The 14,264-nt window shown below is 40.3% G+C and overlaps 5 protein-coding genes across 5 annotated transcripts; 2 read left to right on the top strand and 3 right to left on the bottom strand. All coding sequences in view use genetic code 12, as the record gives it.

Annotated features, from left to right (window-relative positions):
* The first annotated feature begins 1,150 nt into the window (after positions 1-1,150).
* CLC1 (Clc1p) lies at positions 1,151-2,063 on the top strand. The gene has a single exon (XM_064917510.1). The coding sequence runs from the start codon at positions 1,188-1,190 to the stop codon at positions 1,845-1,847; it is 660 nt and encodes a 219-aa protein (XP_064772949.1). The 5' UTR covers positions 1,151-1,187; the 3' UTR covers positions 1,848-2,063.
* On the bottom strand, positions 2,046-3,662 carry RJT20DRAFT_52991 (uncharacterized protein). Its single transcript, XM_064920523.1, has one exon. The coding sequence runs from the start codon at positions 3,452-3,454 to the stop codon at positions 2,102-2,104; it is 1,353 nt and encodes a 450-aa protein (XP_064772948.1). The 5' UTR covers positions 3,455-3,662; the 3' UTR covers positions 2,046-2,101.
* A 3,102-nt stretch (positions 3,663-6,764) lies between these two features.
* Positions 6,765-8,773, top strand: RJT20DRAFT_129485 (uncharacterized protein). The gene has a single exon (XM_064917509.1). The coding sequence runs from the start codon at positions 6,939-6,941 to the stop codon at positions 8,634-8,636; it is 1,698 nt and encodes a 565-aa protein (XP_064772947.1). The 5' UTR covers positions 6,765-6,938; the 3' UTR covers positions 8,637-8,773.
* Positions 8,774-8,818: 45 nt separating this feature from the next.
* Positions 8,819-10,053, bottom strand: RJT20DRAFT_52968 (F-actin-capping protein subunit beta). Its single transcript, XM_064920521.1, has one exon. It carries the CDS (start codon positions 9,880-9,882, stop codon positions 9,001-9,003), a length of 882 nt encoding a protein of 293 aa, XP_064772946.1. The 5' UTR covers positions 9,883-10,053; the 3' UTR covers positions 8,819-9,000.
* Positions 10,054-10,878: 825 nt separating this feature from the next.
* Positions 10,879-13,191, bottom strand: PHO89 (Pho89p). The gene has a single exon (XM_064920520.1). The coding sequence runs from the start codon at positions 13,036-13,038 to the stop codon at positions 11,290-11,292; it is 1,749 nt and encodes a 582-aa protein (XP_064772945.1). The 5' UTR covers positions 13,039-13,191; the 3' UTR covers positions 10,879-11,289.
* Positions 13,192-14,264: the final 1,073 nt, after the last annotated feature.

Below are 14,264 nucleotides of genomic sequence, written 5' to 3'. Positions count from 1 at the left end.
TGCTACTTCTAACATATACGATTCACTCTACTCGTTATAAAGGGGGTTGAATTGATAATAATATTCCAGAGAGTTCAATTGTAACATAGTACACCACCTCAATTTTATAGTATGGGTACATTCACTATAGGATGTGAATAAACAGTTTTATCCCTAAAGCATATACCCTATAGAATCTATAGTGTATAGTAGATATTGTGTGCTTGAAATTGTAAGCTATATAGAGAGTGCTATTAAGTATAGGTTATGAAGTGGAAATTGTAAAATGGATTTTGTGAATTGGAAATTATAATAATGTATAAGATACTGCAAAATTAATATAGTACTCAATATACATATTCTGATGAAATATATTGTACACTAATATAACATGTATTCATATTCTCTCCTGACTCACATACACTAGATGTGAACTCACTAGCCACCAGTCCAGCACAGCAACTACTACTACTACTACTACTACTACTACAACACCTCTGTACACTGTAATATACAATCCGCAAACACTCAACCCTATAGTTACACTTCGTCGTATAAAACTGTAACGTAGTAATCTGTGGCAACTAATGCACTTTATCGACTTTCAACTTTGTAAAAGTTACTGAACGTATTAATCTTCGACTCTCACACTATCAATTCTGTAACATCTGCTATTTTGTAACGACTACTACAGAATAACAGCTATTAACAATATAACATACATACACTACACTATATCACTACACTATATCACTACACTATAACAACTACCACACTGTGACGACTATTGGCACAGTAACAACTTTGCTTCTGTAAAACTTCTTTCCTGTAACATCTTCTCTTCTGTAACAACTTCTCTTCTGTAACAACTACTTCTCTTCTGTAACAACTACTTCTCTTCTGTAACACTACACTATAACACTAACACTTACTACACTAACACCTACACTAACACCTATAACACCAACTTCACTATAACAAACACCTCTTTGTTAGCAGCAACACCTGCACACTTCACACGCTCCCACACACTCCACCCTCCACTCCTCCACCACGACATTCACCGTCCCCACCCCGACATTTGTTGATCTCCCGCGCGCGACACCCTCACCGAAAAACAAACCTCACCAAAAAAAGGAGTCGGATTATCAGAGCAGCCAAGTGTTCTATTGGAAGCCATACGAATCAATAGAGGCAGCAAAGACACAATGGCCGACAAATTCCCCGAAATAGAAACAATTGCATCGGATCTCCCTGCGGGCGACAGCTTGGGCGAAGACGCCGACTTCCTCTCCAGAGAAAAGGAGTTGTTAGGAGACGAATTCCAGACCGAACAAGACAAGGACGTCTTGGCCGAAAGCGACGACGATATAAACGACTTCAAGGAGCAATTCCCAGAAGTCGGAGACTCGGAGCCAGCTCCAGCCGCTCCAGTGGCCACATACGACGACGATGAGGAATTCGAGGGCTTCGGATCAGCTCCAACCATCAACACCTTTGATGGTGAATCTACCCATTTAAGGGAATGGAAAGACCGCCGTGACTTGGAAATCTCGGAAAGAGAGAAGGCCAACTCTAAGAAGAAGGCCGAGATTGTCGCTGAAGCACAACGCACAATCGACGATTTCTATGATAACTACAATAACAAGAAGGAACAGCACTCCAAAGAGGTGTTGAAGGAACAAGAAGAATTCTTAGCTAACAGAGACGGCTTCTTGAAGAGAGGTACTTTGTGGGACAGAGTCGGTGAAATCTTGACGGAAGTAGGAGACTTACCAGAATCTGAAGACAGAGATAAGTCCAAGTTCAAGAACTTGCTAGGCAAGTTGAAGGGTAAGGACTCTGTACCAGGAGCTGGTGGATACTAGATTGAAGGCAAGGGGATTGATCCATGATTCGTAATGTTGGACTTAAACTGTATTCTTTAGACAAGACTGTAGTACTCGATATATATAAGAAATATACAAAAGTTAACGAATATCTGGAGCCCATAACTCGAAAGAACTTTGGAATATTTTTGACTAAACATCAATGCTTAAATAACTAATTACAATTGCCAGCAATTAACGAATCCAATTCATCTATTATAACTATATATACCTATAAATATTAACAATCTTCTCTATTGCATAACTGTCTCTGCCAAGCGAATGAGTGGGTCTTTGCTTAAAGTCTCTGCCTTCTCCGCGTCAAGATTATCACTGGTATGAATGTAATCACGCAAGTTCATCACCTTATAGAAGCCGTAGCACATTACGAGAGCCTCCAACTTCTGCCATGAGGCCAAGTTCAACAATCTGAAGTAGGGGTGGTTTTCCTTAATAATTCTCCATTTGGACAACAAGATTAACCTGAACAAGTAGAGGTTAATGCCGTCCAAGAGACTCTTTGATACTTGCCTTATGTTTTTCTTCTTGTCGGTCTTTTTAACATCTTGCGAACTCTCTGTAGGTGCTTTATAGCCGAAATCTGGTATGAAGCCAGTAGAATTGATGCAGAGAGTCGTGAAAGCCGCAGTGAAACCGATGATCTTCGTATAGTATTTGAAAAAGTACTTCATGTTTCTCATATAAAGCAATTGAAATCCTGAAGGGTTAAATGACGGCCTTGATAAGTACGTGAAGATTGGCGATGTCAAAGAGATAAGGAATATCGAGATCAAGTTTGGAGCCCAAATGAAGTTAACCGTTGAGTTGGCCTTGTGGAATACGAACGCTATGTAGTTCTTGACGATCTCTGAGAGCGACTGATCCACTTTAATCCCGTATTTCAATTGGTAATATTTGTCCAAGAGCTTATCCTTGAACGACATTGCTGTGACAAGCAAACCTAAGGCAATGTTATGGAATATGTAGCTTCTTAAGAGTCCGGCCCAGTCAAGATAATGGGAGTTGACTCCAAGTGAATAGTTGATCCAGATCGGATTCAAGATCCGTTTCTTAATGGAACTCGATAAGTACTTCTGGTTAAGTTTGTACCTCGTTGGTGTGAGGTAATTGGACAAGATCTGGGCAAAGATAAGGGGATAGATAATGAACTCTTTGTTTTCATATAACCGAGTCAACGTCTTGTTCTTGTAATTATCGATCTTTAAGTATTGAGAGTACTTTGGTGAAATAACGATATCTTTTGCCGATGGAGGATTCAACTTACCATAATAGTTTAACCAGAGGTAGATCAGAATGTAGTCCTTTGGAATGCTAGGTGTTGAGGCTGTGGCGAGATACAAGATGGCAGATGAGATCACGTTGGAAGTCTTTAATGATCTTCTTTCCAAGGTTTTGGAGTCTACTTTGATACGGTTCAAGATCTCGGTTTGAAGTTGTGGTTCTAGCACCGTACGGCGTATCAAGGGATGAAGGGAGAGAAACGAGGCCCAATGAACTGGTTTGGGGACTCTTGCTGCTAGGAGGACTAGGACAATCTTGATCCATTTGGACACGGCTGGGTCATCGAGTGGGTTGTGCGTTGCCATGGGAAGGTTTATGTGAAGTGAAGATGTGAAGGTATGACAATATAATAAGATATTTAACCAACTCTGGTGTCAAGTGGATTATCAGGGAAGAAGAACTATGTTGTTGTGTAGTGGTGGTGACAGGAGGTATGATGACAGTGTTGCTGTGGAGGTGTAACACTTACTTTGGCGACACGGTACTTCTCAGATATGGGTATTCAAATGGAATGATAGGAGTCGTTCCTTGGTCTTTCTTGTAATGAAATCGATTCCTATTTCTAGAAAGACAACGATAACACCTATTGACGGTAATAATCTGATTTCTTACTTAACCGTCTAACCGTCTCTTATGTTGGTGAAAAGTCGAGCTTAAGTTAACTTGTACACAAAGCCGGCGTCTAACCTTGAATATCCTTGTGATATTTATCGAATAACAATATGGAGATAGTTAAGCGGCGTGGTGGGGACTTCCGAGATGGGATGTGCGATGGTGGTGGGGTAATAGAGGGGGTTGCTTCTTGGAGGAGGCGTTGGATGGTAGCAAAAGGGTGGTATGGGATCACGGGAATGAGCTGGTTGAAGAAAACCAGAAGTCAGAAGCAGCGATATCGGTGGTAGAAAGAACCAAACGCAGCAGTGTTCGATCGAAATGGGTGAAAACGGTGTGATGGTGAAATCCCAGTGAATGTAGTTGTTATGGTTGTAGATGATCCAAACGCGTTTATATGTCAAATAAGAGGGTATAAACCGTGTCTTGAGAGTATATAAGGCAAAAGGTAAGTGTATCTTGTGTTTTAGATGTTATTCAGAATGATATTCAGATAACTTCCAATGATCTAAACTGTGGTAGGAATGTAACCTATAAAGGAAAACAGGTACAACAGGGGTTATCTATCTATATATAAATGTATATAAATATATATACGAGAAGAATAACAGGCCTGATGGTGGCTGAAGAAAAAGAATTAAATAAAGCAACCAAACGGATCTTTCTCTGTTTGATAAGCGAGTTGTAAATAAGAAGCCAACAAGTAACCGTAGAAACGAACAAGTTACTATGAGCAGCGAACTAGAAATAAACAGTAATGAGTAACCAGTAACAAACAAAGTACAACGAGTAACGAACAAAGTACAACAAACAAAGAAGATCAAATGTATCTATCAAAGATCACTACCAACAGGAACGAGCGAGAAGAAGAAGCAAGCGAACTGAGAATGGATCAATGGAATTTACAACAAACGAGCATATGAGAACAAAGAAGGAATGGAAAGAGCAGGAGAGAGTTAAGGAACAGGACTAACAAACAGGAATGAATACTAAACACTACTAGCAATGAAACTATCACTAAGAAACAGTTAACACATTGAGCATATGGAACGGTAAGATGGGAAAGGAAGGGAAAGGAATGGAAAGGATATACCAAAAGAAGTAAACCAATGATGAAGATATCGAGTGGAAGTATACAATCGAGTGTGAAGAATACAAGAATATAGTGTATGGATATAGTTATGAATATAGATATTGATACAGTTTAAGGCAAGAAGCATGGTACTAGAAGTGAAACTATCGATAAGAACAGTCAAAGAGATCATTGAATGATATGAGATCAACGAATGGTTCCTATATTTGTACTTGAAATCCATTACAATTACTGTGATATCACAGTGAAGACCAGAACTACATAACATGCCAACATGATAACATGCGACCATGATAAGATAACAATCAACGGTAACAGGGCTTTTACAGAATACGAATTGGGCTCATTTCTGTTCTTTCAGGATCGTTATCATTGATAAGAGTAATCAAGGTACCATTAATCTTTCCACTTTCAACCATCTAACTTAACTTCATCTGTATAAGCAAGAGTCTCTATTCAGCTGACACAATATAATGCTGCAAATAAATATAATGATCATAATGATCATAATGAATATAACGAGCATAATGAACTCAATTCAAGAACTTAAATTAACAACATCATATTAATACAAGAATAAGACTATATCACTCACCAAAGAAGACATTGAAACTATTAACCACCAAAGATAAATAACAATACAACATACACAGTTTATACAGTTTATACACATACAATGTGTGTTTACAACTCCTCAGATAATGTAGATGATTCATCTACACGTCCAAAGAATAAACAATATCCATTACTTTTATCCATCACATACCAAGAATAAAGACACCAGAAATACAGAAATCATGCTCGGTTCTTCTCCATGTTTCAATGTGAATGTGATTTCTCAATCCTCTTACCAAACGAGTTGACTGTGTAAAACAAGACACCAAATCATTAAAACCAAATCATTGTAGTGCACACCACCTACAGTTATCATCACCTACGGAAGTACTACAAGAATAAAAACCAGTACTCTACGTAAGAAACATTACAACAACAACAACAACCTCTACTCCACACCATTGTCTCTGACCTCTCCACTGACACCTCTCTCATACAAACATAACCCAAATCAACCCATACACAGTAAATATCTCATAACACACATAACTCATATACATAACACACAACCCCATAACACACCCATATCATCAACAACCCTCGCACTACTTCTCTCACCGCCACCACCACCCCTTGCACCGAACCAACTGCCTCGCTTCAGCAAGACCCTTCCGTTCGAATCTGGAGAAACGCGGTATCACCCTTACCTTTGCACCTGTAACGAGGCAGCCACCAGCGTCTCCACGGATGTAAGTGAGACGTGAACCCCCCTAAGACACGTTAACCACCCCGAACGCAAGCCAACACGACTTTCCCACTAATTCACCATTGGCTAACTGCTGTGTCAACCATACAAATACTTGTTTCAAAACTTCCATAGCCCTCCATCAAATTCCCCATATTCCCCGTCATCATCACCATCCTCATCATCCACGACATCTGCTCTCCAACCGCATCTCATCTCTTTGTTGATGCACAATCATCGTCTGTTTACAATCTTCGTTTATCCTGTCAAACACACAGTCGTACTCGGCCCCCTCTCCTACAATAATATTAATATTATTAGTCCCTTCTATCAATACCACCACCATACATACACTCCCCAGCAAGAGGGTCTATACATCGGAAGTAACTGTTGATCTCTACAGCATCGGGTCGTTTCATCTCGGTGGATAATAATTTAAATCATCAACAATAACAATAATAGTAGTACGAGCCCGTAGCAGGTAAAAATATTTATACTACCACGAATCTTGAGTTTGTTTTGTTGACTGGAGTAGGATTTGTTACTTCAGCTTTCAGTTTTTGACTGGCGTTTCGTTAACTTTTTCAAACTCACATTCGTTAGCTGGCCAGGGGTATAACAGTGTGCAAAGGTTCTTTATCTTTCTACTTCAAATAGAACTAAAAAAAAAAAAAAAGAAGCCCAGTACTCCACAGCAGAATTCACCTATCGGATAAACTTCTTCTCCTTGTCAATATTTCATATATCCCACTAGTCCTTATCTACTCACACCGCCATCGTCATAATGTCCGAGTTCAAATCGCCAGAAATACTGAAAGCCAACCTCAGCTTCAATTTGGGAACTCCTTCACCAAATAAGGTGTTGCATTTGCTGAACACATCTGGTCGACGTAGTCTGACAGCTTCGGCGTCTGCGTCTGCCTCTTCATCTGCATCATCAAAGGTCTTAACCAGAACAGACTCGCAAAGAACAAGAGGAATCAGTTTGAACTTGGCCGTGTCACCCATGAACATCCAAACCACCCCAACGCCGTCATCTTACTATAATAACAACACCGCCAGCATCAACAGCTCCAACCCTACTTCGAATTTCAACAACCTCACGTCATCGTCATCTGCATCATCACATAGAAAATCCATGTCTACCAGTCTGACTTTGCCAGAAGTCGACGAAACCGACCCCGTTGGGCCTTCTGATGGATACACATATCAGCCCAGTCATCAACCATCAACAAGTCCTGCATCATATAACAACTATGAAGAATTGAGATACGACATGCCACTTCCTCTGGTTGAACATCTTGTGACGTTGGATATCGATGAACAATTGCGTTTGCTTGCCTTGAAAGAAATGTCTGTCGTTGAAATAAAAGACAGCATTAGCGAGATGAACAACAAATTGAGTAAGCATGAGAAAGAAGTCCACAAGTTAAGAGAGATTATCCAAAGATCTCTTTACAAGGAGTTAACTGGTGCTGCTTCTAATACGGCAACGGCACTTCCGGGCCAAGCTCCAGAAGGACGCCAAAGACAAAATAGTAATCCTAGAGACGAAGCTATAGCAAGTACCAAGAACCATACCAGAAGAATCTCGCTTTCTTCTACTTCAAACCCCTCATTGTCGCCTCAGAAACCTTCTGGTGGCAGTACACAATCTCCAGAAGCATCTGCTAGTGGTCCAAGTTCTAAATTGTGGAGTAACCTTGCTAAACCATTGAACCTTCTCCAGCAATTCGACACCATGTTGCAGAACGAGTTTGAAAAATCATTGATGTCTGCCAGAACCGAAGAACAGCAACAACAACAGTTGAGGAACCATCCTCTGTCAAGGCCAATCTCTCGTCCTCTGTCGCGTCCACTGTCGAAACCCCTGTCTAGACCTGGGTCAAGACCAGTGTCACACATGCCTGCAAGCAATGCATCGTCTATTGCAACACACAAATCCCGTCTTTCAGAAGACTCTATCTCCAGTATTGGTTCGGTATCTTCTCCATTGAAGTCCAAATCCAAACTTACAGCTGCCAACGCAGACTTGGATCAGTACTTTTCTCCAGCTGTAAATGCATACGTCACCGACGAAGCTAGGCCCAAGTTGATGAGAAATCCCGATGAGATGTTACAAACAGTATCTTCTTCAATTTGGTCATTTGTAAATGATGTAAAGTCCAACGTCCTCTCGTCGTTAACTGAGGAAGAAACTTACGACTTGAAGAGAACCCACCTTAAACCCTCAAGTCGCTCTACTCCGGGCCCGGCTGACTTAGGATTGTATAACTTGGAAACCGGTTCGACTATCAGCCTTGATGCAGAAAGTAAAGAAGCGACACTCACCAGCACAAACTTGACATTGAACCATTCTGAAGCAGGATTCATGGATAATAGTGTGAATAATAGTGACATGGATGATATACTAGACGACCCCATAGACGACGAGGATGAGAAGATCGACCTTTCAATGTACTCCAACTTAAGGAAGAAGTAATAAGAGACCGTCTGGTTATCTTCCCTTGTTTATTTCGATTGAAGATTTATAGTAGACACTAGATTAGACATATCACAGCCAGTGATATAATGCGTTAATGATATATAAAAGATGCACTAGAGCATTAGACAGTTTATTCCTAATATCATATATCTATTTATAAAGAGATAGTAAAATATTCAATTCCGTGATTGACTGTACTTTTATAAGTCTGTGCCTACCGCAATTCTACAGCTGTAACTTACTTCGTAAACTTCTATTGCTAAGTATGACATACCGACAAGCCATTAGTCTTACAAACCTATAGTCTGTATTTTAATCTTTAAGCCTATAGAAGGCTTCATTCCCCTTATATCCAAAGGACTTACAACAGCTGTAAACCCTTGATCACCTCAGACTGTTTCAAGTCTTCTAGCTTCTTTCCGCCAATGTCTCCGACGGATCTTAAGTCCTTTAACATAATATCCTTCAACTTATCAAAATAGACCTCTTGCAACAAGTTTCTGATATTATACTCTGATTTTTCCACCAAAGTTCCCAAGTTGATTAAATGGTTTGTTTCAAGATTCAATCCACTATCTAATTCTATGGAACTTGTACTCTCTAATTGTCTGGTCAAGTTTCCGGACAAGGACAATGACGAAAGCAGCTTGTTCTGCAAATCGAGAATAACTGTACTTGTCAATTTATACAAAAATGATGTTGAAGACTCAGCAATGACTTCAAAAACATGGATAGAATCCCATTTTCCGGATCCATCGTCAGTTTCCTTCTTGAATAACACAACACCTGCAAATCCCTCCTGTAACGAGTCTGGATTCTCATCTTCAGAAGTATCCCAAAGGTATGCCGATGAAATTCCAGCTCCCTCGTAGTACAAGTCACGGTAAACATCGAAACTGTCGTTAGCCTTCAATTCCAATTGTCTGAGTAAATCTGAAGGGAAAGGAGGAGGAGCATCGTCATCTACAGCTGGGGTTGGGTAGTATTTATTTGACCAAGGTGATCTGTACGAGTCTCCATCACGGTTATAGTCACAACTGAGGTACTGCTTACCTGATTGAGTGCATTTTGACACTTTTAAGGGAGTGTCGATTGATGACAAGAGATCCTGGACTAATTCTTCGCCTTCATCGTCTCCATTTTGAATGAGAGTACATATGGTATTGAGGTTATCTGATATGGATTTAGGGTCCAATCTTCTCAAAAGGTCCAACGAAGCGTCAAACTTATCGTCATAAGACATGATTTATCAACTTTTAATTATTTTCACGGGTTAAAACAGATCAATGGTAGACCAATTGCTGCAATTGATGTACTGTTGCTGATTCTGAATATGAACAAAGAAGACTTTACTTGAAGAGATCACCGTGATTGTAAAGGAGACACATGACGAATTGGGAAGTGAGTAAAATGTCGTTGTGAATAGGTGAATAAGGCGATATTGTTCGGAGTGAGAAAAGCTGCTAATAGGAGACATTCGCTAGGATGATAAGAGAGTAGAGGGTTTTAGAAGGGGGAATTGATGGACCAAAGGAAGGAAGCAAGGAAGGAATTGAGGTCAGTTATTATAGTAGCGACAAGACTGACTAGCATCCTAAATCGGAGGAAAGCGGGTTTTGCTTTTCATTCACAAAATCCTTAACTTTAAAGTAACGAGATCGAGGAATATTAGCTTTTGCATCATACGATCCGCTCATACGGGTAGTGAAGAACAACACGTAGAATAAGATATACATGTATCGTACATCAAGAAACGTAAGTGACATGGTAAGCTCAAACTCGTTCAAACTATCAAGCAAATAATCTCCCACAACAACACGACTGCCCATTAATTACCTTCCCTAACATATCTCCATCTTTGTGCCTTAAGAGTGTGAACCCTTGCAAATTGCATCCATGCCGCAAAATTGTCTGCCTCCTATTTTCTGTCGGTTCAATTTTAAGAAAGGTGTTGTTGCAGCCTTTACATGCAGCGTCTCAATTGGGGAGTGTACGGCCCTTCTATCGTCACATACTCCATTGCAGTTGGAATTACTACAAGGGATAGAGCTAAGTAAAGTGTGGCAATCCATAGATCTAAAGGGATGACACAAGGTAGCTTATTAGTAAATTTAATTATAGAAAACCTGGGGCCACTCAGTCAACGTGCTCAAAATGATTTTCATTTTTGTTATAGAATCTTCGCTACCATATTTGTCTTCGTTTATATGTTTTAATGAAGTTTTAATGAAGTTTTAATGAAACACCATTAATTCAGGTTACACTAGAAGACACAAGAAATTCCCTTACTCCACATAAATTTAGTTTGGACATGCTGGGGTAAGACATTTAAAAACAAAATTCTGGATAATTGAGACTGGAGATGTGTCATTTATTTGGATAATGACTTCCTTTCATTATGTATAGAAAACTTCAGGTCCTCTGTATGTATGTAGAAAAGAAACTAACAACTGATGTGATATTTGATAGTGACAGTATTCAGAATATGGGTTCATGAAATTTCTAAAACGAATGAAGGTCAAAAGAACCTGTTGTAACTTAAAACTCTACAGAAACTATTCACACTTGATAAATATATTAAAAAACTATAAGGTTTGCCCGGGAAATATTAAAAAAATTGTATTTTAAAGAAGTAAAGAGATTTTGTAAACTATTGCAATTCGTACTCACCGCCAAAACGTGGAGCATGAATGATGATACCGTTAATGAGACCGGCAATCAAACCAGCACATGGCAAGGTGAAGATCCAACCAAGGTAACACCAGATAACCATTCTCCAGTTGACAGCCTTCCATTCCTTGTTACATAAACCAATGAAGACAGTGGCACCAACAGCGGATTGAGTAGTAGAAACTGGAATAGCCAATTGGGTAGCCATAACAGTAGTAACAGCAGCACCCAATTCAATAGAGAAACCTCTGGATGGAGATTGTAAAATCAACTTGTTACCCAAGTTAGCCATGATTCTGTAACCGTAAGTCCAACATCCAATAACTAAGGCAGCAGCAGCGTAACAAAGAACCCAGACTGGAACATCGGCTTTCTTTGCAACAGTGTTAGTAGACCAGACCAAGTAGACAGTAGCTAAAGGACCAGTAGCGTTAGCAATATCGTTGGCACCGTGAGCGAAAGACATGGTGGCAGCAGTAATGGCTTGCAAAATAGAGTACATAAATTCAACCTTGTTGTCGTAATACTTAGAAGAACCATGCATACGAGCCAAGTCACCGGATAACATATCTTTCTTGTTTTGGTTAGAAATAACGTCTTGGGTGAAACCGTGGGAGGCAATCAACCAGAGTAAAAGTGGCCATTTGGATGGCTTCTTGAGGAGGGTGAACCAGTATTCTCTAGTAGTTTGCTTCTTTTCTGGCTCTTGGACAGCAGTTTCGGTCTTCTCAATGGCATCAACAGTTGCCTCTGGCTTCTTTTCAATATCGGAAGAATCAATGGAAGCATCAGAAGCTTGAGTAACAGCTTCTCCATCTTGGTCGATTGGTTGTCCAGCTTCGTCGTATCTTCTACCCTCGTAGTAGTCGATAGTTAATTGGTGTCCCTCTGGCCTTGGAGGAATGTTGTCAGTAGGCATGAACCAGAACATTGGGCCTCTGAAGATGTCGTACCACTGAAGAGTCCAGTCCTCGTGTACCAACTTTCTTCTGTAGTATGGGAAAAGGAAGATAATGTAGACGGCCATGGCAACACCACCAGTTCCTAAGATGGCGGCAGCAATTGTACCCAGGGATAAATTGTTCAACTTCAACTTTGGAGAACCCTTCCAGACAATCAACATGGTCAAAATAGAGAAAGCAGTCAAGACCATAAATGGAACCAAGAGCATGGCATGTCTTAATTGTCTCCTTGAATCCTTGATTTCCAAAACAAAGAACTTGGAGATAAGGAAGATACAGGAAGCAAAACAACCAGCAAGAACTGGAGCAATGAACCAAGATGCAATAATTTGGGAAACACCATCCCAACCCCAATGAATGTGAGAAGCACCCTTGGCGGCAATGGAGGAGCCAATAACGGCACCAACAATGGAGTGAGTGGTAGAAACTGGCATACCAATGGAGGTAGCAATGGTCAACCAGGTAGAAGAACCGACTAAGGCACAAGCCATAGTCAACATAAGAGCAGCTGGATCGTCTTGGAAAATGGAAACATCAACAATCTTGTTTCTGATCGTGTCAGAGACTCTGGAACCGACCAAAACGGCACCCAAGAACTCACAAATACCAGCCAATACCATGGCTTGCCAGTACTTCAATGATCTGGATGAGACAGAAGATGCGAAAGAGTTAGCGACATCATTTGCACCAATGTTCCAAGCATCCAAGAATGCAAAGATCATGGCGATCGCAAAGATATAGTCGAATTGATGTAAGAACCCACTCATTTTTTCAATTGTGTTACTGAGTAGACTGTGAACTGAGTTTTAGATGTCTATTGAGAGATCCTAGAATTCAGAATAATATTCACTGTTTCGCTAGATAATCATAAAACAGATATTTCAATAAAACAGACGAATCGTTTAATATTTATAATCCGCCAGAGAATCCGCCCCGGTATTGATTTTTCAATTACTTCGATAATCCGCTAATTGCCTTGTACTCGTGGGACAGACCAATTCCTTAACAAGGCTTATATCACACAGCACCTTTGCTAATTTAACTTTTTCTTCACTGAGCTATATCGTTACCAGATGTCATTTGGGATATTAAACAAGCATTTTCAAGAATATCAAAGAGTGAATTCAGAAATATCTTGGTATTCAGCTGCAAAAAGAAAAATCTTGTCGTCCGCTCAGCAGCAGACGGACTGTCTGCAGGAGATTACCACTTTGGTTGGTTCTCGCATGGATCCAGTGTCTGCAATGTCTGCAGGTGCCATAGTTAAGAATGTTCTGCCAAGAGGGAATTAGCTATGACGAGAAAAAACCAGGTGAAACCGCCAATTGAAGGTTAAGCAAGGTCGTAAAGCATTGGAAGTACTAGTAGGGTGACAGAGGGGTGAGGGCCCACGTTGTCAGTGTCTGGGGAATCGAATAGTGATTCTGTTCGATATTTGCTTGGACAATTTTCTTGTCGGGGTGCCTTTGACAAGTACAATTAAAAAAATAGCAAGCTACAAGGGGACTCACTAGTGCTCCAGGGTGGTTGCTAAACTGACCAAAGATGATGTAAGAGATGCGCTCAAAATGGTGATTTATAATCTAGGACTAGGATTCAAAAAAAAGCCCCCTAACGGTGCCTAGAGGAGGCTGATAATACGTCCGCGTCACGCCGTAGGCTAAAACTTACCTGTATGTACACGTGATCCAACCTTATTAGGAGCCAATTACTACCTCTAATGTAGAATATCACTACAAAATCTTCTGCTTTTTTCATTAACATGTAGGATAACAAAATCCGTTTATCACCACGTGGGTATCTGATCGCAAATCTTACGAGATAAAAACCTTAATTTTGCATATAATTTTTTGTCTATTGCATGGCGGAATTGCAAAAAGTCTTAGCGACAGCATTTGACACAGGAGCCATCTGAAAGGTGACACTGGTGGGGATTGGAGTACGACAGTTCCATCACGGTAATGTCCGCTTGATACTAAAGGAGGTATTATTG

The sequence above is a fragment of the Scheffersomyces xylosifermentans genome (genome assembly GCF_036884685.1).
Source record: "Scheffersomyces xylosifermentans strain CBS 12540 chromosome Unknown RJT20scaffold_6, whole genome shotgun sequence".
NCBI lineage: Eukaryota > Fungi > Ascomycota > Pichiomycetes > Serinales > Debaryomycetaceae > Scheffersomyces > Scheffersomyces xylosifermentans.
This window is presented reverse-complemented; position numbering and strand designations above follow the sequence as displayed.